Source organism: Takifugu flavidus, chromosome 22, assembly GCF_003711565.1.
Source record: "Takifugu flavidus isolate HTHZ2018 chromosome 22, ASM371156v2, whole genome shotgun sequence".
Lineage (NCBI taxonomy): Eukaryota > Metazoa > Chordata > Actinopteri > Tetraodontiformes > Tetraodontidae > Takifugu > Takifugu flavidus.
In genome coordinates this window covers 3,299,166-3,326,932 of record NC_079541.1, presented here as the reverse complement: position 1 = coordinate 3,326,932, position 27,767 = coordinate 3,299,166, and the positions used below count along the sequence as shown (strand labels likewise).

The 27,767-nt window shown below is 51.3% G+C and overlaps 2 protein-coding genes and 1 long non-coding RNA gene across 7 annotated transcripts in view; 1 reads left to right on the top strand and 2 right to left on the bottom strand.

Annotated features, from left to right (window-relative positions):
- The window catches only part of grm8a (glutamate receptor, metabotropic 8a), a 125,097-nt gene extending 114,138 nt beyond the window's left edge, over positions 1-10,959 (bottom strand). For 2 of the 5 annotated variants that reach the window (XM_057023084.1, XM_057023080.1), the window contains exons 1-2: positions 10,034-10,466; positions 6,005-6,777 (exon numbers count right to left, since the gene is read on the bottom strand). In XM_057023084.1, coding sequence (XP_056879064.1) covers positions 6,005-6,541 — 537 coding nt within the window. In that variant the 5' untranslated portion in view covers positions 6,542-6,777; positions 10,034-10,466. The other 3 variants (XM_057023081.1, XM_057023082.1, XM_057023083.1) reach the window with 3 other exon arrangements.
- Positions 10,960-11,334: 375 nt separating this feature from the next.
- On the bottom strand, positions 11,335-26,402 carry znf800b (zinc finger protein 800b). Its single transcript, XM_057023079.1, is given in 13 exon segments — positions 11,335-12,852; positions 13,118-13,225; positions 13,307-14,127; positions 14,130-14,451; positions 14,614-14,993; positions 15,074-15,236; positions 15,309-15,498; positions 15,684-15,864; positions 16,579-16,722; positions 17,911-18,006; positions 18,421-18,742; positions 19,359-19,458; positions 26,384-26,402. Coding segments are annotated over 11 exon segments (2,778 nt in total). The 5' UTR covers positions 19,416-19,458; positions 26,384-26,402; the 3' UTR covers positions 11,335-12,852; positions 13,118-13,123.
- The window catches only part of LOC130519549 (uncharacterized), a 5,432-nt gene continuing 981 nt past the window's right edge, over positions 23,317-27,767 (top strand). Inside the window, exon 1 of the long non-coding RNA XR_008948353.1 lies at positions 23,317-27,736. This is a non-coding gene — a long non-coding RNA (uncharacterized LOC130519549). The remainder of the gene's footprint in view (positions 27,737-27,767) is intronic.

The window sequence follows — 27,767 nt, the reverse complement described above, 5'->3', positions numbered from 1 at the left end:
CATCCAGTCGAATCCTCGACGACCCTGGTGGGCAATCGCCGACTAAGTCTTCATAAAAATAATCTTGATATAGTTCCGCTGTTCCTATGGAACCATTAATCCTGAACTCCTCCTGACTTTTATGTCACCGCCTGACCAGTTCATCTGGGCTCCAGAGGTGAGCCAGGCTCTCCATCTTTTTGTAGCGCCTCACTTCCCTGCTGCAGCACATCAAAAAGGTGCGCTTTATCCTGCTGCAGAGTGTGGAGCTATTGCCCAAGTTTAATGGCTTCACTTATCCCGGATCAGATCCTTAGTTCGTGCGATGAAAGGAAGAGGGCAGATGGAATCTCCTCTGACTGTAACGCACCATCCCTCCCACAAACACACGCACGGTAAAGCAGACGCTAATAAATCTAAAAGTTAACACAGCCAACAGTTCCATATGAGTCTAATTACTTCTTGTTTGCCAGCATAGAACTTGATTAAAGTTTAAATTACTTTTCCTGACTATCTGATCAAATGCGGCACATCTACTGTAGACAGATGTGACCACAGGGAGATTGGAACCCCCCCCCCAACCACCCCACTGGCAACAATTAGCCTTAGATTTATTTCGCAATTTGCTTGATATTTCTTCAGTTTTCAGTGTTTGGCTATTATTGAAACCACGCTCTACTTCCAGTTGACACATTTTCCATGCAAATTAATGTGCATTAAAACCTCCCAACTTTCCCACCACAGTTCAAAGATGTGAAGTTCGGCAGCCAACAAATCCAATTTAGCCGACGTTCACACGTTCCCCATATCCCATATGAGGCAATCATCTCCAGGCAACGCTCGCCATATGAAAGCGATCCATAATTTCAGAAGGACAATTAAGCCTCTGTCACACACTTTGCTCATTATGCCTGCCTTCGTTAGCGGGGGCCGGACGGGCACGCCGCGAACGTCCGTGCGCTAAGTGACCCCGACGTTGCCCCATCCACTGTTCCAACAGCAGCGGCGTGCACCCACACATGTCCGCACGAGCAAAATCAGCCTTCAGGTCAACACAAAAACCAGAGAAGCTCACTGCAGTCGTGCACTAATGAGTCCTTCTGCCCGCCGCTCTGTGCACGGTTTCATTATGTCGCCCTGTTAATGAAGAACTGCCTCCATAAAAGAAATCAACACCACATCGTCACAATCCAGAGAAAACGGCACAACTCTTGTGCTTCCTTAATCTGTTTTTTCCTCTCGGTTTTCGTCACAGTTATCACAGAAGAGTTTACATTAGGGGTGCAAAAGACACAAAATATACGCAATTTGATATTAAGCACAACACTAATGTCGAGAAATTAGTGTCAATAACATCAACATAGTCATTTTGGTGTAATTGCCAAATTTAGTTTGCATCATTTATAGTGCATTAAAATAGAAAATGTGCATATTGTACATGTGCTGCACCTCTTGAGGAAGAATCTCTACTGCATCATAAGGTTGTTTGATTGAAGTTACCAAAAACCTCATTAGCGCCAGCAACAGGCTACATTAAAATTTCAACACTTAGCAATTACGAGTTGCGATCAACTGGTTCGTTGTGAGCTGTTTATATCGCCGTTGAGATGCTAATTTCTGGTAGCATGTTTAAAAAATTAAAAAAAACCTCACCTCTTATTTAAGCTTTACACTAACAACAACCTGACTTTCAAACTGTTGCGGCCGAAGATTTAAAATGTAGGTTACAGGATCGGGTCTCTGCTTTTTGCGGATGATGTGGTCCTGTTGGCGTCATCGGCCCGTGACCTCCAACTATCACTGGATCGGTTCGCCGCCGCATGTGAAGCAGCTGGGATGAAAATCAGCACCTCCAAATCTGAGGCCATGGTTCTCAACCGGAAAAAGGTGGAGTGCCTTCTCCGGGTCAAGGAGGAGATCCTGCCCCAAGTGGAGGAGTTCAAGTACCTCGGGGTCTTGTTCACGAGTGAGAGAAGAGTGGAGCGGGAGATCGACAGGCGGATCCGTAGTGGTGGAGAGATTTACTGGTCGATCTTCGTTCCTACCCTCACCTATGGTCATGAGCTTTGGGTAATGACCGAAAGAACAAGATCACAGGTACAAGCGGCCGAAATGAGCTTCCTCCGTAGGGTGGCTGGGCTCTCCCTTAGATAGGGTGAGAAGCTCTGCCATCCGGGAGGAGCTCGGAGTAGAGTCGCTGCTCCTCCGCGTTGAGAGGAGCCAGATGGGGTGGCTTGGACATCCAGTTAGGATGCCCCCTGGACGCCTCCCTGGTGAGGTGTTCAGGGCATGTCCCTCCGGGAGGAGACCCCCGGGAAGACCCAGGACACGTTGGAGAGACTATGTCTCTCGACTGGTCTGGGAACGCCTGGGGATCCCTCCGGATGAGCTGGAGGAAGTAGCTGGGGAGAGGGAAGTCTGGGCTTCTCTTCTTAGGTTGCTGCCCCCGCGACCCGACCCCGGATAAGCGGTAGAGGATGGATGGATGGATGGATGGATGGATGGTTACATTCATTGTGTGCTACATCTTTATCCTTGTTTTTTTCCTATCATTATATCTCCTCCTCACACTCGTCCCATCTCGCCTTCACACTCCCTCCTCTCCATCGGCCGACTTTACTTAATCAGACTATGGGATTAGGATGAGACGACAGACCCAAACTCTCCCCGACCTTGAGAAGAATGGTGAATCTGTTAATAATTGTGTCTGAATTAAATTACCATGTCTCCTGCTAATTGCGTTATAATGCAGCCAGTGTCATCCTCATGCTGAATGGCAAATTGATTTGCAATTCTGGGCCCGTCATCGTTTCCTGAAAAAGGCGATTGTGCGAGTTTATGTGGGCAAAGAAACCCAGACAGACAGACAGGAAAGGCAGCAGCTGAATTATGGAGGCAATGGCGAGGCCCATCTGTGGCTGTTCTTCACGCACGCGCACAGGTGGACGCGTGTGCATATGTAGACGTGCTTTATGGAGATGAGGAGCAGCACAGAGCCCACGCTCTCCCTCTGAAGTACCTGGACATGTAAGAGTTGTGTACCTGACCTTAAAAACTTGATCAAAAAAAACCCAGCAGAGACGCAAATAAGGTTTCCTCTTCAAAGGAATTCCTGTGTGCGTGTGTGTGTGCGCGCCTAATAGCAGTGTTTTCTAAATTCCCTGCAGGCAAACTCATTCGATTTGTTCTCACCTCGGCTGGCACCTATCAACTCACGAATTGAATTTCATCGTCGTCGTATAGAGCGCGTGTCACAGGGCGGAAGGCGCTTTTTCACTTCATTATAGGATGAAGGAGGAATTTACTGCAGCAGCACACACACACACACACACACACACACACACACAGACACACATGTTATCTGTTAGCATTGATGTGATGTTCCTTTTTTGATTTTCTTTTAGGTTCATTAGCCAGAAATTCTCGACCAGGGCAGAAGATACGGGAGCCGAACATATATCGGCAATCCATAACGCCGCTGTAATTACCAACAATGTGCAACCAGGGATCAATACTGAGGGATTTACCATCCGAGGACGAGCGGACACACAGCGGAAGAGAGAGAATGTGACAAAGAGTGCGTCGCTAGCGGATTAGCATTGGACCTTTTGCATTTAAACTTGAAGTTTCTAAAACTGCAGGGCGCCATCTCTCCGGTCGTCAATAGTGTCCTCGTTAATTTGGTCCCCCGCGGACGCAAGGAGCGAGGCGGGCTGAAAACAAAGCGCCGCGTGGAATATACGTCCAACTGCTGTCCCTCCCGACCTCCCCTTAATGCTGGGATGTTGACAGTTTTAAGATGTCTGCAGGTTACACCCCCCTCCGTCTACGGTGAATTCTTTTAGCGAGCTTTGTGCTTTGGGAGAAAATTCGTCCTCGCATGACTGTGCGAGCGGATCCGTGCGGTACCCTCGCTGGGATTAGCCAAACTTTCATCACTGTTCCGTGCATCTTGTGTCATCCTCTGCTTCCGTCCTGCATCATAACCAGTTTAGGATAAGCTTCAGAGGAGGAACCAGACACAAAAGAAGCACCGGCAATTTTTGTTCCACGTCTCTGTGATAGTCGCCGCACACTCAGAGACACGCAGACGCCAAACGCACACAGAGCGGCGGTTTTGGAGACGGGAGTTTTTCCGCACAATCTGTTGTTTGGATCTTTTTTGTCTCCTTCCAGATTACAAAGACATTGCCTGAGCCCTGCTTACTTTCCAGGCTGCTCGTGTTGAGTGGGTGAATAGCTGTGACTGGCACTGTCAGATTAACTCATTTGAAAAGACATATGTTTATTGCTGTGACTGTGTGTGTGTGTGTGTGTGTTTTCTCTAAACTATTTTCAGGCTGTAAGGCACGCTGCATTATTCATGATAAACCATGCAGAGAAAGCTACAGCCGTGTTTCATGTGATACCGATGCCACAGGCCTCACGTTGACGTGATAACACACACACACATACTCATTATGTAGCCCGTACAGAACACACGCCTGTATTTTTGTCTTTGTATCGTTGTAAGGTCCCTCAGTGAAATTAGAGGTTTAGCCAAAATGCCCTCAAAAGTCCTCACTTTGCTTGTGAAAGGCAGATTCTTGTTCTTATGTGGTTTGTACAAGATTGTGTGCTTGTATTTTTGTGAGGACTCTCACTGGCATATGAAGACCAGACAAAAAGTCCTCACTTTGCTAGTAAAATGAGAAGCGTGGTCCTCATTAAGTAACTTGTACATGAGCACATGTTTGTTTGACTTGATAAGTTCCCTCAATAAAATACAAGTTCAAGCCAAGAAGTCCTCACTTTACTTGTGAAACGGGTACTCTGGTCCTCGCAATTTAGCATGTACAAGAACACACACACACACGTGTAAGAATTGACTCCCATACAATCCTTGACCCACTTACCCCCCTCTCTAATATATCAATATACCCGTGATTCATTCCAGCACCGACAAACAATACACACATGTGTGTAGACAGACACACAATATGCTGAATCGCATTAGGGAAATGAGAACACGCTGCTGCCGAGCCAGAAACACACTCTGCTCGAGCGCTGTGACAGATCCCGGCATAAATCATCTATAGTTGCTGTTGTTGTTTAATGTGCAAATCCTCCATTTCAAAGCACAAGCTGGCTGTTAACAAGTTTGTTTAAATGCACTTAAATCTGTAGGCACACTCAACTGCGGGGATTTTACACACACACACACACACACACACACACACACAAAGAAAAGCATGAGGAGGTGCAGAGAGAGTTTGGCCGCAAGCACTCACACAAAAAGAGGGAGTGGGATGGCAGCAATAATCATACAGATCAGCTTTGTTTGTCTAAAAATGCAGAAAACACCTCGATGAATCTTCCGCGGTGAACGTTGGAGCACACACACACACACACACACGCGCGCGCATGGCAAACATAGTGTGTTGACAGATTTCAGCAGTAATTGATACTCATGTTTGGCAGCCATTTTTATTTGGCCCAGCTACGAGCCAGAGATGATCTAAGCGCTGTCGGACTAATCCAACCGCAAGACGGGATAACAAAACTTCGGGACTCTGAAAGCGCAGACACACGCGAGAATACCAGAAACTAACCCTCACAGTGGCAAGAAAACCCCCAAAAAACTACGGCTACATTTTAATTAGCCATCACCGAGAGCCGGCCGACGACGCGTGAGAGCGGGGCTGTTGTGGCAGACAGATTTTCCCGCTTCCACGGATGAGCAAAGCGGCTGGACCTTGGTATACAGACGTAGCCGTCTCGCACTGATGCTATCATCTGGAGTAACAACTGTAGTTCCCACCCACACAGTTGCTAATCCCATCAGGAGCGGAGCGTAGCCATCAGTAGCTCCGTTTTTATGCTACCAGACAACTAAAATCAACATGAAACCCACGTCAGCACGAGGCGAATGACCATAAATGACAAGGCGAGGATATGCGATTACAACATCCGACCACCAGGGGGCGACATAGCCAAACAGTTGAGGAGTGTGACAGCAGGAAGAGGGTCAGAAGTTCAGCCTTACCTTAAAGAGGCGTAGGATGTTGGCCACCATGATGGACACGGAGCTGGCCGCGGCTCCAATCACGCCAACGATTTTATCCGGCTTGGTGAAGATGGGCGGGTCTCCGTTAGCGCACCGGACGTCAGAGCCATCCCTCTCGATCAGGGCCTGCACGAACGTCAGGGACTGCTCCAGAGCGTACGTGTCCCTGGAGCAGGTATCCAAGATCCGGGCCCCCAGCGTGATGTTGGGCAGCAGCTCGGGGTCCTTGTTGATCAGGTCGATGGCGAACATCATGGCCTCCAGGCGGTGAATGCCCTTTTCCTTCTTCAGCTCGCCGCAGGGGGTGCCGCGGTCGCCCCTCGAGTGCACGGGAAATAATCCGCCGAGGATGATGTCACCGTCCAGTCGGATGGAATGGGCGTACTCTGGTGCCGCCTGGGGGTCAATCGGGACCCTCTGAGGGGAGGTGACAGGAAGGAGCCAAGTGTAGGATGAGGCCACAAACATAAAGATGGCGGACTGCCGGTAAAAATTCAGGTTCCACTGTGGCTCCATGGCGGCGGGAATCTTGGAGAGCGCTTCCAGAACGGTATTCCAAATCGGAGGAGTGAGCTACACGAGGCAGAAAAGTCGCGTCTTCCTCCTGGTCAGAAAAGGCTGGGGTAGAGGTCCCCGAGGGCGGAGCTAGCCGAGCCCCATGAGCGAATCCTGCTCCAGGAGAGGCGGCGTGAACGTGGTCGTACCTCTGGATTTGGGATCCTGTAATCCACAAGTCACATCTTCTGCAGAGCCTGTCGGCGAGAGACAGAGAGAGAGGACGTCTGAGTAGTGTGAGGCGAATATCGAGCTGCTGCAGGGGTGTGTGTGTGTGTGTGTGTGGGGGGGGGGGTCCACCTGGTGAGAAACCTGCTCCAGGCAAGTGTGGAGCGGAGCGTACCAAAAATGAGCCACAAACACACACACATCGCCACACAATTACACTGGAACAGGCCAACAAGGAGCTCTTAACTGACATTTTACCATGGAAAACAAAAAGTGGGCGAGAAAACACACACACACGCGCACACACACACGCGCGCACACACACACACACACACACACACACACACACCGATGAGTGGAACAGCTGCTGAAATGACAGCAGAGAACCTTGGCAGGCTCCTCGGGCTATTCGCACAGAGGTGCCGACTACCTGCTGCTGTGGTGGAGCGGAAGGAAGACACAGTGAGCGTCGGGGATGAGGAGGGAGACAGACAAAAGGGGGGGGGGGGGGGGGGGGAGACAAAAGGGGGGAGAGAGGAGAGGAAAGAGGCAGCATAGGGGGCGAATACAGAGAAGGGTGCCCGTGAGCAAGAGCGTCGCATCGCTGAAGCACCCGCCGCTTCTGCTGCAGCCAAATGAAGGCGTTACTTCCCGTGCTCCTTGCACACGTGCACGTGCGCTCGTGCACGCACACACACACACACACACACACACACACACACAACAGGTAGACCCGATGACGAAGGCTGCATCCTGGGCCGCAAATTGTTGTCCAACTTTCCTGAATGCGATGAAAAAGAGTGACCGTTAATGTACGTTTAGCTAGCATAGCTTGTAGCGACCAGCTCTTTGGTTTCCAGGTCAGACTTCTGATACAAATCTTTAATATAGATGTCCTGCTTCCCTCAATCAGTGCACGTTTTTTCCATCGAGGTGGCCTTTTTAATGCGATTTTGCGCATTAATTAGGACGAGATAAGAATGAATATCCTAAAGTGAGGCGACTGTGATATTTGAGGTCGTTACATTTGCTTTCCTCTCTATTTAATAAGCAGCCACACGGGCGCTCGACCGCCAAGGCTAGCGCCTAGTTAGCCTCGCCTCGGGAGAAAAAGATGACCTGAAACAAAGTCTTCATATGGCCAGAATTCATCCAATAATTAAGCTCATTTGAGTGCCTCGGGCTCCCCTCAATAAATATCTTTGCCGTTTCCCACTCGCGGATGATAAATGCATACATGAGCGGGCGATACGGTTAAGGTTAGGCTCGCGGTTACGCCATCAACATTTATTAGGCTCAGAACGTCTCCGCAGGTGTTGCAGGGCTAATTATCGAGTCCAGGAATTTCAAAATGCAGGCAGTGTCGCAGCGGCTCGCTAAATGTGCGCTAGCATGTTGCTGTAGCTACATGCTAAGTTGTGGATAAACCCGGGAAAAATCCAAATATCCCTCCTGAGGAAATAAATTCTTCCGTTTCTCACCTGAAAGTTTGGATCATATTAATTATTAAGCTGGATAAATTCAAAAGGTAAAACGGTTTTGTCATCATGCATCGTTATGAGCTCTAACGAGGATCCCTCTTAAATTAGCTTGACTCCCATCATCTCAGCGGGGGGGGGGGGGGGGGGCACAATGGACCAGCCTGGGCTACACATGCACGTTAAATATCACTCGTGCTAACTTCCGACGCCGCGGAAACGCGCGCGTTTCTTCCTCCCGAGTCGCCCTCTCGATGCGCGAATCCATTTATAAGTCGATTCTGTCCCAATTAATCCTTCGGTTTCTCTCCACTCAAAATAGAATCAGGTCAAAACCACAGACACAAACCGGCTCGACGTGATTAAAGCCCTTCCTCCGTAACATATAGCTTAGCCAGCGCGCTACACTCCCAAACAGTGTTTATCCAACGTTTTAGGTTCCAGGCTCCACTTGGCCCCCACACAGAGAGCGTCCGTCTCTCCGGCTGTTATTAAAAACACTGATTAAACAATTATTACTGGCATCTAATTACAGCCCAATAACAACTGGCAGAGTTCAGATCTCCTCAAACGCGACCTGGAGGAGGCCTTTAATTAAGGAGAGAAGTAGTGATTAATTCAGGACACGAGTGCAGATGTTCGGAAAGAGACAGAAAATTACAAGATCGGGGTCGTGGGGGGGGGGGGGGGGTCTGGTGACAGAGTCCAGACCTCGGGGGCTCCTTAAAGGCGCCGAGCCCTGAAGTGATCGATTCTGAGGCCGCGGGAGCGCCGGTGGAAACTTTGGCGCCACGATTTGGTTCCTTTTCCGACATCAAATCTGACGTTTTAACCGTAGCCTCCATTTCAGACTTTAGCTCTCAACATTTTTTGATGCAAAGGTTTGGAATTAAACGACCAAAGTGGGCGTTTCCTTTCTCAAATTCATGTAAAAAAAAAAAAAAAAAAAGAAGAATTTGAAGAATGGAACCCGCAACCCTGCCCACGGACGAGTCGGGGTAAATGTGCGTTAATTAGCAGTTCAGGCTAATTAAACAGGGAAAATATTTTAATTTTCGACGACACCGAAAATGCTTCTTCCCATTGGGGGGGGGGCCTCAAAGGGGAACTGATGCACTCAAGTCCTGCTCAGGTACGAGGAAGGTCAAACCCCCCCCCCCCCCTTTTAGAGCTCGGACCGCTCCCCCATCCACCCTCCATCTCTCCGGATTCTCCATGGCTGCCCCCTTCCCCCCCCCCAACCCCTTCGCCTTCCGCAGCCCCCCCCCCCGGGACGCGTGATGCTCTTCTCAGAAAGTGATACCTCTGGTGCCCCCCCCCCCCCTCCTCAAGTAGGTGGTTTTTTAGACTCTCCTGTTGCAGCACCCCCCTTAATCTGCTCTCCTCCTCTCCACAATGGGAGAATCAGGAGTGCTGCTCTCTCTCCAGCATCTTTTCTCTATTCGCGTGTCAATTTAAAACAAAAAAAGCAGCAGCTTATGGAACGAGACGTGCGTGATGGAATCGTGGAGCCCACAGGTTGAACCGAATCAAGCACGAGCCGGATCAAAGTCTATGGGTGGATGCGCGCACATGCACTGATGGAAGTCTGGAGGCAGCATCATCCAGAGAGTGTCAGGCGACAAAAGCTCAGATTCTTCCCCAATATTGTGTCACTCAGACAGTTAGAAAGCCCCGCTGCTGGGGGGTGGTGGTGGTGGGGGGGGGGTGAACGTCAATGGAGGAATGAAGGAGAGCAAAGTGAGGCGAAGCCCAGCCGCGGACGGAAAGAGGCAGCGCGGAGATGGAGCCACAATGTTGGAGGTACCTCGGGAAATTCAGCGGATGCGACGCGGGGCGAAGACGCGCCGTCCCTCCAGCCGAGCGCGCGGAGCCCGCTGCGTCCCTGCCCGCCTCGGGGAACTTCCTTGCGGAGCTCAGCAGTTTTATTCCACTCTCCTCCTCCAAGAACAACCACCGGGTGCGGGGGGGGGAGATGGAGAATTCACCGGGAATGTTTTAAATTCCTGTCGAAAAAGAAATAAAAAATAACAAAAACCTGGGAAATGGTCGCGGGGTCCGCGGAGCCGCGATGAAGAAGTGGAGGAACCGCAATTAGGGCGCGCGCAGGTGACGATGTGGAGGCAGCCTGGAAATGAAGTCGATCCTCGAGGAGGCGCGAGGAGGGGGGCGGGGGGCGCGCGGGGACGCAGTGGAGGAATTCACGCGCGGGATCCGTCGGTCAGTGATGCCGCTGTAAAACCCACCTGATTCCTCCTCTCGCGGCTGCGCGTGCTTCACCCGTTTTTTCTTTCTTATTTAAAAAAAAAAGGGGGGGGAAAAAGAGGAAGTCCTCTCGCGCACACGCGCCTTCCCAGATCCTCCCCTCCTGTCGGTGCCGAAGGGGACAGCGCGCGACTGAAGTGAAACAGCCAACACTCACGCGCCACCGACTCAAGCGCCATCGCCCCCACGCGCGCGCACACGCATTATAATTAACGAACGGACGACCCCGCGGTTGCGTGACACCCAGCAGATCCTGCGCATTCAGTCAAGTTTATGACCGATCAATCGGATCGATCGCTGCTACAGTAACGGGCTTTGGTTATTTTAACGCATTAATAAGTCATCAAAAGACGCGCTCGCGCCGCACTCTTAATTGCCCCAACTTCGATCTCTATCCGCGGCGCTCATTGATCCCGCAGCGGCGCGCGGAATCAAGCACAGATGGGAGGGATGCTCTCCGCGAGCCGCGCGGGGGGAGAACCGGGAGATCCGGACGGACCCGCGTGTTTTTGTGACCTGGCACGAGGCGGGCGAGCGCAACCCGGTCAAGCGTTGGTGCGGGCGGCGGCAGGGCGCGGTGCGATGCTGCCATCTAGTGGGGAGGACGCGTAACTGCAGCGTGAACGCGCGGAGCGGGATTATGTGCAAGACTGGTCTTATCTGATTGTTTGTTATGCTTATAAAGATATAGAATTTAAATCTGCATTGAAAGGCGCGGTGCATTCCGTTTTATCCACTTTCTTTAAAGCTCCGTGCTGTTGGAAGCAGTATTTTCCCAGGTTTAATCGCGGTCGGACAAGCTCGATTAGCATCACTTGAATAAGTCACAGCAAACTTTCCCCGGAGGTTTCAAGTCCATTTTTATTGAAGTGTCGTTAACATTCGCGTCACATCTGAGACAGCTCGAACTCTTTTAGCTCCTCTAGCAGGTGAGAGTTGCATCACGACAAGAGATGACGTAAAACAAAGACAAACAAAAAAGGTCAGGAAAGCTCGTCGAGGTTTCATTTCCGTCCACGCAAAATATGAATCAGAGCAGAACAAAACTGTGGACCAACACAAAGTCCCCTCAATATTCAACGGCCATGTTTAATGATCCAACATGTTAGGTACAAATCAATAACTATTCTGACTGTTAGAACTATTATTTACACCATCCAAACAGGATGAATCTATATGTACACACTTTCAAGATCTTGTGGCAGTCGACCTCGGTTATAAAAATAAAGTTTGATCTTTCTGCTTTAGCTCATTTTGCTCCATTTCATGGCTTTCTGTTCAATCTTTACCACATATTTACATCTGGTCTCTTGCAGCTCATCTGCCAGTGTTTTAAAGACTACCCCCCCCTCCGTCAAAGTTAATCAGATAAAGAAAGAATTGGTCGCAGGGTTTGTCAGAACAAAGTCCATTCTGTGGTGAATGATGGCGGCCCGTTGTGAGTGAGGATTTAGCAGCACGAACGCGAAGGATTCCAGAGCATCTGGATCCTTTAAACCTTCTCCACCTCCCGTTTAACCACATTAGCGTCTGACCCACTGCAGCGCCGCCACACTGCCCCCTAGCGGCACACTCGGGAACTCCATAAAATGCATAAACAGTTTTAATTTTCTTTTAACTCTATAATCAGTTGATTTTAGTCCTCACACACAAGGAAATAAATACAGCTAGTAGTTTGCCATCTGCACTATTTTTGGGGGGAGATTTAAGGGATATTTTTTACTTGAAACATGACCAATTACTGGGTGTACTGTCAAAGTAAAGGACAAACAGAAATATTTCATGCCAGAGATTGAAAATAAAACACTCCGCAAGACTTAAAAACACACACAAAAGGATTAAAAATTAAATAAACACAATTTTAAATAACGTTACGAGCTGTTCTTCGGGTGTCGTCCTTCACTTTAACGGAACATGTGGTTAATGTTTGAGGACAGCGCAGAATAAAGGTGACAGTGGGACGCTGGAGCGCTCCCAGGGTGCATCGTCAGGGAGGAGACGTGGAACAGTGGGATGAAAACCGGGCGCATCTGTTCCGGGTTCGTATGATCCTCGCAGGAGTGAAATCAAATTAAAATCCACTTACGCTTTATTCCAGTTCGTTCCTGGAAGCAACAATCCGGTTGTGCCGAACGCTCAAATTCACTCCGCCCTTCATCCTGGTCTTAAAGGCGGTTTGGAGATGTTACAAATGAGCTGCAGTATTTATATACCGGTGTAAGTAAACGCATCGTCTGTCCATGCGAGAGAAATGTCAGATTCCAACAGTAATTTTGGTTGTGAAGCAGAGGTCGGACCTCCTCTGTGACCTCGTGCTCCTTCTGTTTCCTTGGCCGTCATCGGGTGCGTTTCAGCAACACACTGAGAGCCCAGAGAAGAGGAGCAGAACACAGAGAGGAAATGAGGAAGATGAAGGGTGAAGGGGGCGAGTGGACCGAGAGGAGGTTTTCTAAGGGACAACGTACATGAGCGGGGACGGGAGAGGAAACAGGCGGTAAACACACCGCTTTTATGGACACCACAAACACACACACACACACCTATATATGTGATCATACACAGCAGAGGAGGAACAGCAGCCAATGACCAGTGTGTGTGTGTGTGTGTGTGTGTCCTGTGTCCTCACATGTATTCACCAGGCCATAGATTTGGAGCGGGTGCTGACTCCTTTCCGCCTGTTCGCCGCCGCGGTCGGTGCGTTGCGGTGACTTCGCTTGTGAGACTCCAGATAGAGCTGAGGGCAAAATAAATAAATAAATAACAGTTACGCTAAAACCTGAACACACGCGCCGCCTTTGAGCTGCGACTCGGATACCTTTTTGGCGAAGGCGCGTCCGCACTGGTCGCAGGCGTGCAGCGAGAAGTTCTTGGTCACTCGGACTTCGGTGGACGACGACCCGCCGCCGTCGGCCTGGGCGTCGTTCCGCCGTGTGTGGGGCGGCTGGGCGCCGGGCGAGGCGGCGCGGGAGGAGTTCCGCTGGTGCTTTTCGCTGCGGCGAGTCAGCGGCGGGCTGACGGGACGGTGCGTCTGTTGCCTCTCCTGCTTACGGGTGACGGGGGTGGACGCCGGGGCCGGCGGCGGCGAGGCGTCCTGCTGCTTGCGGGTGACGGATGAGGGAACGTGCGAGGACGACGCGGCGCCCGCAGAGGTGGACGGAGTCGCCGCGGAACCCTCCTGCTTGCGAGTGACAGGAGGCGAGGGCGAAGAGGAGGAGGAGGACGAAGACGCCTGGCGCCCGTTCACTTCCTCTTTGACGCTGCCGCCCGTCCTCTTGTTGCTGCTGGTGCTGCTGAGGACGACCTCCGCCAGCCTCTTCACCGCCCGGCTCTCCAGCTTGGGCATGATCTTGGCGAGGTAGGCCGAGGACTTTTTGTGGACGACCGTGACGTGGCGCAGGACGTCGCGCTTGCGGCGCGACTCGTAGCGGCAGAGCGGGCAGCGGTAGAACTTGATGAAGATGTCGTTGCCGTCCGTGTGCAGCTCGATGTGTTTGGTCAGGTTCTGCCGCGAGCTGAACTGGCGCTTGCAGAGTTTACAGTAGAGCTGCTTGAAGTCGAAACCCACCGACAGTTTGGTCATTTTGGAGGGAACTCCGGAGGCGAGCGCGTTGCTGCTGCGGGAGGACGCCGGCGGCGGGGCGGCGCCGTCTTGGGGCTGGGCGGGGGCTCTTCGTCCTTCACCTTCGCCGCGCTTTGCGCCACAGGAACGCCCTTCGCTGTCCCGGTGCTGTCGCTAGGAGACGGGGCGGGGCTGCTGTCCACGTCCTCGTCTTCGTCTTCGTCTGAGGTTTCCACCACTTCCTCTTTTACGTTGATGTTGTTGCTGCCGCTCGCAGCGGCGCCGCTGCTGCTGCCGCTGTTCTGGGCCGCTGGCGCGGTCGAGCTTGTTGCTGCAGGCGACCTGTTGCTCTTTAAGCTGTACACTTTGTGGACAATGCGCATGTGTCTCTTTAGCATGAGCTGAAACACACAAACAGGTCAGATTTAACAGTAACTGATGGAGCCACAGGATTTCTTATAAGAGCTATTTTTAGAAATATTTAAAAAAAAAGCTCCATTTTCAGACAAAACGATTTTATTTTGGATGTTTCAACACTAATGGAGGTGGAGCAGCAAAGATACCTGGGAGCTGTAGTTCCTCTTGCAGAGCGTGCAGCGGCATGACGCAGGGCTCGCCTGCGAAGACGCCGAGACCTGACTCGGAGTTTTGGGCTGGTTTTGGCTGGGAGGGGCTTTGGAATTCACCGGGGTGGTCTTGGCGTTGGGGCCTCGCATCGGTGAGGCGCTGCTGCTGCTGCTGCTGTTGTTGTTCTTCCTGGGGGGCGTGGCCTCCAGGGAAAAGGGCGGGCCAGGCTGTGAGGCGATGCTGGGCGTGATGGTGTCCCTCCGTAGGCCGCGGTGCACCTCGTCAAAGTGACGCCGCACGTTGGCTTTAGTGGCGAAGGATTTGAGGCACACTGGGCAGGACTTTCCCGTGGGTGTGCTGAGCGTCCTTGGGCGACCTCCAGGAACAGTAAAACCATTGGTTACACTCGGCCCAACACCTAAATGACGCCCCCCCGTAAGACCAAGGGACCGGTACCTTTCACCATGGACAGCAGGCTGGTGGGAACCGTTCGCGTCTCCGTGAACTTCCGGAGCTCCTCCAGTTTGGTCTGGTGCATCTTGCGGCAGTGGCGTCGGATGCTGCGCCTCGAGTTGAAGTCCTGGCCGCACAAGCAGCAGGAGATGGTCACGTCTTCCACCTGGACGGAAGGAAAAGGAGGTGTGAATGGAGCCGAGGGTGAACATGTTGGGTGAAGTCTCCCGTCGCCCACCCCGCTGGTGGAGCCCTCGTCTTCATGCTGCGTCTGCTCCGCCTTCGACTCCTCCTCGGCCTCCCATCTCCTCTGTCCTCGATACTGTCCGGGGCTGCCGTGGCTCTCTGCTCCGGCCTGCTGATTCGGCTGGTTGTCTTCCGGACCCTCCACGGTCTCTCCTTCACAAGTTACCGGACTCTCTCTGGCACTAAAACGAAACAGGAAGCTTGCCTTCAATTGCTAAAAATCTCAAGGAATTCAAGGATGTCCTGGAGGCTATCCTGGAAGAGTTTGCAGTTGCAAAGAGGATTATCTGGGCTTCCACGGTCGTCCCGTTGACCCTCACCCGGATAAGAAGAGGAAACTCTCATACGTGGAGGGGGGATTTCCCACCTGGGTGTGCGTGATGGATATCTGGCCAGCTCCTCCTCTGTGGTGATGTACTGGAACACAGCCTTAGTGCTGGTCTGAATAGGCTCCAGCCGCACGACGTAATCGGGTTTATCCGATCTGGGATATATGGCATCCAGTAAATCCTTCACGGCTACGCTCTGCCTGTCGTCCCCCGGTGAACCTGGACAAAACCACATGAATGTGATTTAAACACAGCAACTGGGCTAAACTAATGTGGCCCCGGCAGGAGCAGGAATATTGGACACCAAATATTGAGTGTTAGAAATAAATAAACAAGGCTGTTCATTCCCTCACAACACATTAGCGCCCTGTGAAAAACAGACACCAATTAAGTCATCTGTCAAACTAACAACCAAATACACTTTGGACCAATGTTAATGGACTCTTCAGTGAGAGACATTTATCCAGCGGTGCGGGGAACGGCTTCATTAAGACCGTAAAAGTGAACACAAGTCGTTAATATTATTATTATTTCAACAGCAGCCACCATTAAAAGGGAAACATATTGGCTCTACATGGGTGGAGATGAGATTTCGGCAGCAGAAAGAGAAATCGCTTCAACAGCGCGGCCAGGAAGGATGAGGAATCCCGCTCGCTTCCAGATCCACGGACATTTTCTTTCGTGATGTGAGAGGAGCTCACGGGAGGCGCCGACACGCTGAGCTCGCCACACGACTGCGTCTCCTTAAACCGGGCGTTCGTCTGTGTGCGTCCTCGGCGTGCACAGCACCTCTCGCTCCAGGAGTTTGCTCGGTATCGATTTCACCTTCGTGCTGAGAGACCAAGTTTCCAGTTCTCGGCCTTTAATTTGAGTTTTGCTGCCTCGGATGCTGCTCTGGTGTGTTGCTGCATGCTAATGCGCTGTGTTGCTAACCGTCATATTCAGGCAGCCGGGTCAGGCAGTAGTACTCCTTGTGTGTGATGAGGTTGGGCAGGCCTCTGAACAGACTCCTGCACAGCTTACATTCAAAGATGGTGTCCACTTCCCTCAGCAGCATGTGTTTGAGCTGAGCAGTTCCTGGAAATCAAAGCAAACCACAATTAGCATCACCGCCGCCAGCGTGTGCGTCCTGACAAAAACTCCAACGGATCCCTGATCTCGTGGCTCCGAGGCTCGGCGGAGGAGCGTTTAGCCTGACGGCTCCACGTCCCCTTGAAAGGAGCCCAGTTTCCGGCTGATTAATGATATAAGATCTGTAAAAATGTTTAACTGCATCTGACTCTTTTTATCCAGAGTTGTGGCCAAGAATTTAAAGCTTTAAAAAGGGTCTGACGTAGAATATCCAGCTTCTGCTGAAGGGGGGGAGTCTCCAAGAACCCAACATGAATTAAGTATGAAGACCGAGCTCACAGGAGATGTTATGTCTCCATTATCAATAGTACACCTACGAAAAAGTCCTTGAGGGAGGTACGAAACCAGAAGCAGCTCCTAAAGACGCAGCCTCACAACATCCCTCCAGCTCATGCAAGTGATGATTGACAGCTGAAGAACCTGGTGGAAACGTTGGTGAAAAGGCGACTCAGAAACACGGCAGTGGTTCGTTACATTAACGCCTTCAGACAAGGACTCGTAATGTTCCTGAGGGGCTGTGAGAGGACGAAAAGGACCAGAGCTTCAACCTAAATCTCCATTATACAGCAACAGCCACTGCTGGCTGGGCATCAATCCCTTTTTTTTGTATTCCGTCTGTCAATAAGTCGCTGTGAGGCCTGAGAAAGTCGAGGTAAGAAAAATCGAAGGTTCCACGGAAGTTGATTATTCCATTGACTTTGTGCGAGAACAGGCTGGATTTGGCTCTGCTGGACGTTGGGCTGGCACCGGCGTGCTGGTGGAGCGCGGCGGCGCTGGCAGCCATCGCTCTAATCTGACCCGTTTCCACCCGGACACGTTCTGTAGGGGCCTCGGCTACAATATGACCACTCACAACAGCAGCGGGGGGGCCTCCGGTGATGACGTATGGCATCATTCCTGCTACCTGCCAAGAGTGTGGGAGGAGACATAACCGCTGACTGGGAATAATGGTGGAGAGCTGGGAATCAGGGTCCTCATTGACAATGATCGGGGCGCTGCTCTGCTGCATAAAATAGCTGCGTTTTCTCGTTTAAATGAAGGAAGCGGAATGTGTCGCGGCGTTAACGCAGGCCGAGATGCTCCTGCAGCGAGCGCCGCCGGGCTGCTGAAACCTTCTTCACCGGAGAAACCAACCTGAACGGAAGCACTCGATGATCTGCTGGATCCCAGATTTGGAGGTCTGCAGGGGCTGCTGGAGCAGAGGAGGGTCTCCGGGCTCCCCACAGGCACCTGGGGAGGTCGGATGAGTGGAATAATCAAGATTATTGGACTGGAATTCCCTTAATTTCACAATTTAGAGCCACGGCAGCAAATGATACAACACGCTGGCAGCAAAGAGGCTGTACTGTATGTTAATGGTTGACAGAATGGGTTCTGCTCCTGCCCATCCCCCCACACCTCTCAGCCCAGTTAATCCCAGCACAGCAGGTCAGCGACCTACTGACTTCCACCCCCCCCCCCCCCACACTACAAAGACCAACCAACCGCTCCAAGCGTTTGATAAACAGCTTCTGGGAGTGATGAAAGGCCAGTCGGAGTAAGTCACAACAACAGAATTTATTCCTGGATTACAGGAATATCCTCAACATCAGGAGGGAAACAAAGAAAAATCAGCATGAGGACGAGTGACGTGCGTCTTCCCACCTGTGTTGTGACCCTGATGGGGAGCGCTGGACTGCTCCTCGGTCTGACAGCTCTGGTCTTTGGTCTTGGCGTGAGCCTCGGGCAGCAGAGGAGGAATGGGCTTCCACAGCTGCTTGGACTGGGACTGGCAGGCAGACAGGCCCTCTTCCTGGGCTTTGGTCAGAGCTTCCTCCTGGTCCAAACTGGACGGTGAAGCCGGAGCTGAGGTGTGGGGCGGGGCTTGAGCGGGAGGCGGTTCTGCTTTTCCGGAGGCCTCCTCCTGCGACGGACCCTGGAGGTCTGGCTGGATGGGATCCTCCTCCATCTCTGCCGGACCAGCACTCTGAGGAGCCAGTCAAGATGTTAGAAAGGAGGCAATCCAGAAATAAACAGAGCAGCTTTGAAGACACAGAAGTCCTGATGCTGGAGACACGCTGAAGACAACAGAACGGGGCCTTTGATGAAGGACGGCGGAATCGGGGCAGAGTGAGAGGTCGCGCTACAGGTGAGATAAAGTGCTGGATAAAGACAGAGTGTGTTGAGCGCAGTTGTCGAGTCTCTTAAGCATCTGGAGATATCGCCAGGAGGAAATTAACCTTGTCAAACAGCCCCCCTTCATCAGATAAGTGACTGGTGGCGAGCACATCCATCTGTGCCTCCACCGGACCCCCTCTCACACTCCGCAGTCTCTCCTCTTGTCCCTACACCAATTTGTCCTCATTTCCTCACTCCGAGTGTCTCCATCTTTCCTCGTGTCCCTGCTGCCCTTGAGGAGGAAAAAATGCTCCCCGCGTCCGATTACAGCCTGTCACCCCCGGACACGTGCGTCACTTCTACCCTCATAAACACACACTCACATGGTGTTAAGGTGTGTAAACGGTGCACGTCGGTGGCCCTCGTTCCCCTGAAATCAAGGCGAGCCGAACCAGACGTCCAGAGATTGTTTCTATTTCCGGTACCTGTGTGCGGTGACAGTGCGAGCTCTTCCTCCCGGCTGACTTGTGGGCCTTCACCATGCTGCCAGGACCGGCGTGTGGCACCGCGCCTACCAGCACACACCTGTAACGACAGTGCACGTGAGTCCAGGAGAAACCTTAAACAGAGGAACAGATGCATGGCATTTGATGCATTCCATGCTCACACACTTGCTGTGTGATTTATGCAACGCTGCCTGCTGTATGAAAGAACTGGAGCAATTCTAATCCAAGCGCTTGTTCTTGCATGATCCTCTCCTGGAAAACCAGTTCCATCATTCAAAGCAAAAAGTTGCTGCACACCTACTGCAAACGCATGTATAATGCATTAGAAAAGTAAACGGCATGCTCAGAAACAACTGGATACGAGACCAGATGAATATTGTTAGGAACGGTTTCCTTCAAAGCCGCTTCCACTGCTTGTTATATTGCCAGCGCGACAATTAACTGGTATTAAATGCACCATTACTCTGCATTAAGTGCATTGTCTCCGTTTGTATTCCAGGTAAACAGATACTGAGGGGCCGACTTGTGCTAATGGCTGCCCTCTGCGTGCTGCTGGGGCAGTTACTGTTGTGCGTGTGCTCCTATGCACCCATATGTTGCATGTACAGTAAACATACGCACTGTTTGCACATTAAATGCTGGGACTGACTGCCTCTAAAAGCGGAGTTGAGAGCACAGTTCAAACAGGCCTGCGTTTTGTTTACGATATTAACCGGGATGTGTCGAGTGTTGGCGGTTTATTTATGCACCGATAATAAAAGGCTGAAAGGTATACTGTCTCCATGTGTATATTAAATCACAGGCACATTTTCACAGTTTACAAAAGATTCACGTGAGTGTTTTATGATATGATGAAGTTTTATGGAAGGAGAAATCGGGTTTATCACTGCCCCCTAGTGGGGGTTATATTAAAACGCTTTTAGCACATGTTCAAGGATGGGAGAATGTAGCTTTGCTCAACATTTAATATGCATTAAATCAGCCTTAGTGTCCAGCCACATTGAAAGAAGAAGCCTCTGCATTGTTTATTTCCAGAGGACACCCTCCCTCCTGAAGATATACATCATTCAGGGAAAATTAACTCCAGTAAATTTCTGCCTTAGCTTCTCCAGGTCAATCTTGATCACACCTTTGCATATTTCCCCACACAGGTTACCTTCAAAATAGGAGGAATTAAATGAATTGCAACCTTATGGGCGAGGAACAGCTCGAATCAAACAAACCGGGCAAGTTTGACCGACTTGTAGTGTCGCTTCACCTCCAGCAGAGGGAGACAAGGCGCAGCAATTCTACAAAAGGAGCCACTTCCAGTTGGAAAGTTGCTGAGATTGTTGTTGGTCTGAGTGCAACAGTGATATACAGCACAGAGGACAAGCCAAGGACAAGGGTTGTGCAGAAATGTCATTAAAAATGGATTTAACGATGCGGGTACTGAAGCAGACAAATCAAATGGAACCGAGCGGTATGGTTTCAATTCTAGTCCATTCCCAATTTATTTATTAGTCAGGACACCACCACAAAACCGCTGCGGTCCTGAAAAAACAAAGGTTATACTGCTCTTGGGGCCAAGTAAAGAGAATTCAAATACTTCGCAAAGTACCAGCTGTGTAAATGGTGTTATCACACAACTATTGTCCTCAGAGGGGCAACTACCATGAGGTTTCACGCCGAATTAAAACCAAACAATTATAAAAATCTCTGTGTACCGAGACGGATCAAAACGAGCCTTTTAGCCTCTGTAAATGTTACATAGCAGAAACACAAGAACTAGGTATGACACTGCCACAGGGGTACAAACAAAAGCTACAATCACGTATTCCAGGAGACACCCTGAAGAAACCCTGCATGTTAACGGACCAGCCCAGGCTCTGTTTATGTCAGAGGGAGATTAATGTTGGGCAGTAATTATCACAGGAACCTTGGACCAAACGGTCTGCGGAGAGATCCCGGCATCACTCCCCTAACTTTATTTCACTCCAATTTACACCATCCATCACCTACAGCGCACGAGCTGTAGCGGCTGGTGTGATGGCGAGTGAAATGTCGCCCGCCGGCTCCGCTTGACTTGTTGAGGGTGTTTCACCTTTTCCCCCCCACGCACGCTGGGATACGCCGGAGCGCCCCGCCGTCCTGAGAAGGGACGAGAGGACAGAGTATGAATGGTGAAGCCCTCCCAGAGCCTTCAGTCCGTGCCGCCACACCAACAACAACAGAAAGAACCACTCGCTGGCGTCAGGGTTAATGTCAGAATTCCAGGCAGGAAGATTAAAGTTGAACCACCTCAGCACTGCAAAAACAGACTCGAAGATAAGGACGCTGGAATGGCTGACGCGCGACTAAAAACAATGATTTTCTTTTAAGCCAACAGACAAAAGTGTAAACAACCGCGCTAATTCTCTGGCATGACTCGCGCGCACTGTCGGTTTCAGTCGGAACAAAGAGGATCAGTCATAATTACCCCTGAAACGTTACCTCGACCGCGGTGCGGACGGAGAACGGCGTCCCGCACAACTCCGAGAGCGTCGACAGACGGCGCCGACTGGCGTAGCACACGAAGAAAGAGCTTTTATTAGCGGCGGGTTTCAAAAAAACAAAAACATTCAAGCCCTGCGCGCGCTGATATTAATACTCGTGCATTAACAGGGGACTCGACCATTTCCATGGTAACAGACAGACACGAGAGTGAAGATGTGGCTCCGGTATTAAGTCGGGTAATGAAAGCAAAGGTGTCCGCTCTCGGTGCCGACGGCAGGGATCCGTCAGGGATATTTTTACTGGACGGGTCCCAGAAGAGAACAAGCAGCTCTGCTTTAGGCCGGCGTGGCTACGAGCACGCTCACAGTCATGTGATTAAAAGTTTGCGTCTCCAGAGCTGACAGATGTGGACTCGGGGTTGACTCTATCTCCGTTCTGACGTGACCTCTGGACCTCCGCGCTCACACACGTGTCGCTAATCAAACCGCCTGACCGCATCACAGCCCAGAATCAATGCTGCGGTTTGGTGCGGAGCGGATGTAAAAACTTTTGTTTGTCATCCAAATGAGACATACCGGCACAAACCACTAGGTGTCAGACACGTCTCAGAGACTCCGGGGCGCAACATCATTAAAAACCACAGAAAGAAAAGTGTAATTAATGTAAAAGCCACTCGTCAGAGACATTAAATAGTACCGAGAGATCGCTGGGAGAAGCCTGGAGGTGTCTTGGTGGGCGGAGGAGTTCCAACCGACTTCACATCCATTTCCAAACCAAGATTACCAGTGGGACCAGTCAAAAAGAGCCTTTTAAAGCAGCCGGCCACATGTGCATCTCCAGCGACTGAAGCCTCTTAACGGGGAATCTCCTCACGACCGAGGCATCAGTCGGTGCTGATACGGCGCCGCTTCCTTCCCGTCAGCGTCCGCCGGTTTGATGACGGGCTGTCGGTGCCTGAACGCAGCGCTGCGTCATTACAGGGGCTGAATCACACGGTGATATCGCCGTGTGATTCAGGCAACAGCTGCTCTGCAGACAGGTGCAACAACAACAAACCAGGGGAACTTTATACGGGGACGCGGCCGAGGGGTCCGAGCTGCTGTTCCGATGAGGACTGACCAGTCCAAAACTGTGTTTTTATAGAAAAAGGGCAACTTTGTTGTCACCACTTGTGCCCCAGTTACCCATCCAAGGTTAGACCGCCTCATTGTGTCAGAGTTGGTGCTCACTTTCACTGTTCTGCTTTATTCAGGAATAAACAGACCCAAAACTACCACTGCTGACAAAATAACTCACAAAAGCGCAGTTTTGGAAAGTTTTGGATGGATAAATCTCAATAGGTCCACGTTTCACTGCGATGTGGTTCTTCTGTTGGATCATAAAGTAGATGAAATGCTCACATCCGTAACTTTCTGGCTGGTAAACAACTCCTGTGCTGCGGAGGATGGAGCCATGTGCGGCGTCTCGAAGCGCAGCGGCAACAAACGGACGCTTCCTGGCCGGGAAACGGCTCCTCTCCTCAGCGGGAAGGCGGGACGCGGGTTCCAGTCCGGAGTTGACTGGAGCAGGCAGGGGCCGCTCGACAATGGCCACATGCACCGAGCACCATGAGGGAGACACCGGGCGGGTGCACCTCTCCGGGGCTGGCCTGCCCCGCGGAAGCCTCCACCGGCGTGTGCACGCATCCACTTACGCATCCCGGACAGCGGGGTAGGAAGCCCGCTCGCCCAGAACTCGACGCGCTGCCTTCCGCGTTGATGAGGAACCGCGGGTCGGCTCGCTGCTGGCGAGCGGAGGCGCACGTCGACCGCGGCCGCCCGGCTCCGCGTCTATTGGCTCGCCTCTCAGCTGGGGCAGCGTCAGCGCGGTCTCCATTTGCAACTCCATCGCCCCCCATGGGCGTGCGAGGCCGCGGGCTGTGACGCAAATGGCACTGGGTGATTTGCGAATGACATATCTTCCTCAATCAGCGTCGTCGCCACGGGAACTGCTCCGATCCGGCGGATCTCGGAGAAATACCAATCCGACGGCGAGTGACGGGCGAATAACCGCGGATGAGCGGTCCGCTCTACGGGGATGCGGTTGCATAACTCGGCAAACTTGATCAAATGTCAACTGTGGTGCTCGGAAATGATCATCTGTCGCCGTGTGGCGGATTATCGCCGCTCCCCGCGCCGCGAACACTCCACACATCCCTACTTTTGGGCACAAGAGGAGCCAAACGGAGCGTCCGAGCGGGGAGCGGAGTGGCCTCGCTATGGTGGATGTGTGGTGGCCACAGCGAGGACGCATGCACGTAGCTGGCGGAAAAAACACAGGGCAGCCGGAATGGGACTTGGGACCGCATTCACGCACCATAAAGGACTTGCATCAACACTACTGTGCTCTTTTATCCAAGAGTCCCCCAACTATTTACAAAAGGTTGGCCGGCACACACACAAAAAATATCGCGGCGAAATGGTGGCGGCGGTTACAGCAGCTGCCACTCGGCTCTGCGCAAAGCGGCGACACGGCCATTGCGCAGCGCCGGACTTCCCCAATTCTCCACAAACTGCGCGATTCCTCCCGCAACACTTTATTTGATCGCCCCGTTCCGCCTGTCCTCGGCCGGCGTGCCGCGAACCAGGGCGCAGGACCGGTCGCCATTCTCATGGCACGATTTGCATCGCCCCCATTATCCTCGAAAATCTCCTTTTACACGCTCATAATGTCAGCCGGGAGGAGAACGCCACTATTTTGGGCCACAAAGGGGGCAGCTCGACCCGACCACAGCGCGAGCCAAGTTAAAAAATTGCACCTTTCCAGGCGTTAAAGAGAGGCCCCCGGTAACGATTGCAGCATGGCAGCGGAGTGCGGCGTAAAGACGAGCTAACACGAATAAAATATACACAAAGACGCGGTTGAATATCGCCACAAACGCGCCTATAACCACCCTGGTAACAGCACCAGACCACCATCGATCATCGGGGTGGACGCGGAGCCCGCTCCGGGGGCATTGTTGTGAATGAAAATCGCTGCGTTTCGCAGCTCTGTGCCACCTTTTCCAAGAAGCTGCTTGGCGCACAGGACCGGTGACCCTTCCATCTTTGCGCGTCCTCCCACGGAGCGAAACGGCGACACAGCTCCGTTTTTTACCGCCCGCTACCGAGCCCGACACACCGCGGTGGCGGATTTCCTCGTCGCGGGGGCAAACGCGGCGTTTGGAGGCTGCTACAACTCTCTGAAAGTACTCCTCTCCCCGCCGCGGCCAAGCAGAAACAAGAGGGCGATGACGCCATTTTCTGCAAAACAACCACGCTCGGGAAGCCAAAGCGAAAGAGGTTTAACCCGCTCCGCAGCCACCCAACCCCGCTTAAACGCCTTAAAACAGATACTTACCTTGAGTCGGCTGTGTCGGCGGTGCGATAGCGTGCTCGTCGGGGGTAAAAATGCGCAGTCGTGGCGACTTGGCGTCCGGAGGTTGTTGAATTTCGCCTCCCAGCGTCGCCGGCTCACTCTGAACAAGTTGCTCTGCGAGCCGCTGCTCTTTGTGCACCCAGAGGAGCCCGAGAGCGCTAAAGCCTGGTCCCTGCGCAAAGGTGCACCCTCCGCGTCCGATTAGAGCCGGGAACGGCGGCGCTCCGGCGCCACGCCGCCAAAACGGGGACGGATCGGCGTCTTTTGACGGGGAAAAGTTGCGGGGTTGCGCAGTTTCGAACCGAGGGCCACGCTGGATGCGCCGATCTGTGCTCCAAAACGCGCAACGTTTCGAGTGCACGCCGAGCTGCCCGCGACGCAAACGCAGACGGGACGCCGGCTCAAAAAAGTCGATTTATTCTATTTTAGAACGGAAATGTGATTAAAAACGCCGGGCGGACGTTTTAACGGCGCGGATTCAAGTTGGATGCGGGGAAACGGTGTCCAAAATGTCGATTTATGAAAATGTAGAACAGTCCAGAGAGGAAGAGTTCATCCTTTTATGATTTAAAAGGCACAAACTTCGGCCTGCGTTTAATATTTGTTCAATTAACAACCCCGTGGGAGGTTTATGTCACTCTTTCCAATAGTCAATTAACTACGTATAATTAGACTTGATTGCCCCATGCGCCGGTTAAATAAACATCTAACTACCGATGATGCTTAACTGGAGCGTTTTTGCATCTAGATTAACTTTTCTGGCAGATAAAGTCGTTTTAAAATAGTGAACTAATTGAGCAATTAGCTAAAACTAAACCTCAGCTACGTCATTTAGCAGTAACATTAGCTTCGGTGGGTAACGGGTCCGATTAAATGTTGACCTGTTTTACCCACAAAACTTCATTAATGTGTCACAAATTAGCGTCAAAAAACACCAACTTTGTTGACTATTCTGATGGAAATCACATTCCGAAATAAATTAAACCCGGTGCAACGAAATGCTAAGCGCATGTGCGAAAGCGTTTAGCTAATGTTTCTTATTAGTTTTAAACGTTAGTTAACGTTGGTTTTAAGATTTGCGACAACAACTTGGTTTAACCTAGTTAAGAATTATATCTTCATTAAGTTTTTACCTGTCGGCATGCTGTTGAATTTAGCTTGAATGATGATTATAGTCTTCTGAATCATTAATAATTGATAAATAAGAAACACCTGTTATGGCTCAAACTAGCTAATCCAACTTTGAAAGATATTTTTGACCTATTAATATTGATTTAATATTGACCATTACTGCACTTCTCAAGGTTTTATAACAGTGGGATTGATTAATCAATTGGATCCATTTATTTTCCAATAAATTGTGGTACACCTGATCAAATCCTGTTGTGTGACCAATTAACAAACCTGGAAATAACTGAAAAATAAACATGGGTTTGCCTGTATTAAATCGCGATTAAGTCAGTTTTGAGCCATTTCTTAATTTTAGTTCCTCACTTAAAACCACCACCTGATCGCAGATGCTGACAGGAATTTAGCCTCCGTGATAAATACCGCATTGATGGTCTTTTAATTGTAAATTCAGGCCTTCAGCAGAACACAAATGGCATTTTTAATTTCCCAATGTCGGTGCCTGGTAGGCAAAAGACTCAAACAAGGCCTTTGTCTGCAGGGTGATACTATTTAATAACTTTTCCTTCCGTATATGTGGACAAAAGCCCATTTCATGTGCACGGGAATGATATATATATGCTCTCCCTATTGAGGGTGCGCCTCACACACACAAAAAAGGTTGCAAAGTGGGTAAGAATGGTGGTCAATGGGGGCACTTAGAGGAGTCCTTAAAGAGTTCTGGTAATCCCTGCCAGCTCTTTCCTGCAGGGTCACGACAGCGCTCAACAAAAGGTGCCCACTGCTATCGCCTGCGCACAATTAACCGAAGCAGCAGCGTTATTCCATTATCATAAGAATGCTGTTTGCGGGGTGGGGGCTCCTTTGCATTCATGGACGTCGCGCAGCGAAGTGGAGCTTTTATCTTCACGGTTACACGCGGGCGGCTTTCATCGCACCACCGAGAACCTTTATTTTAAGGAAATAATTCATTTGAGCTGCCGGTTTTTGATGGCCTCGGGGGCGACGGTTGGGCCTCGGGGGCACGGCGTGATGAACAGGTTGCAGTGGTTCCCATATTTGGACCAATCAGGATTGAGGGAACCCTCAGACGTAAGTCGGCGGAGGGGACTTTCTTCCCTCGGAGGCGAGCCATCATTTATTCTCTCATTTTCCTCACAGGTGCTTCTTTTCCCGGCGGTTTCGGGCCGAAACTCCGGAGGTTACCGCCTATGATGCGAGCTATTCTGCGGCGGCTCCGGCCCATCAACGCGGAGCGCGGAGGGAGGCGGTGGCTGGACGACGCCTGCTGGATGTCATGCCCAAATAAATCTAATTGGATGCTGGGATTGGCCTGCAGAGCCGACAGCGGAGCAGATGTAACCACAGAGGCTGGAAGTGTCGCCGGTT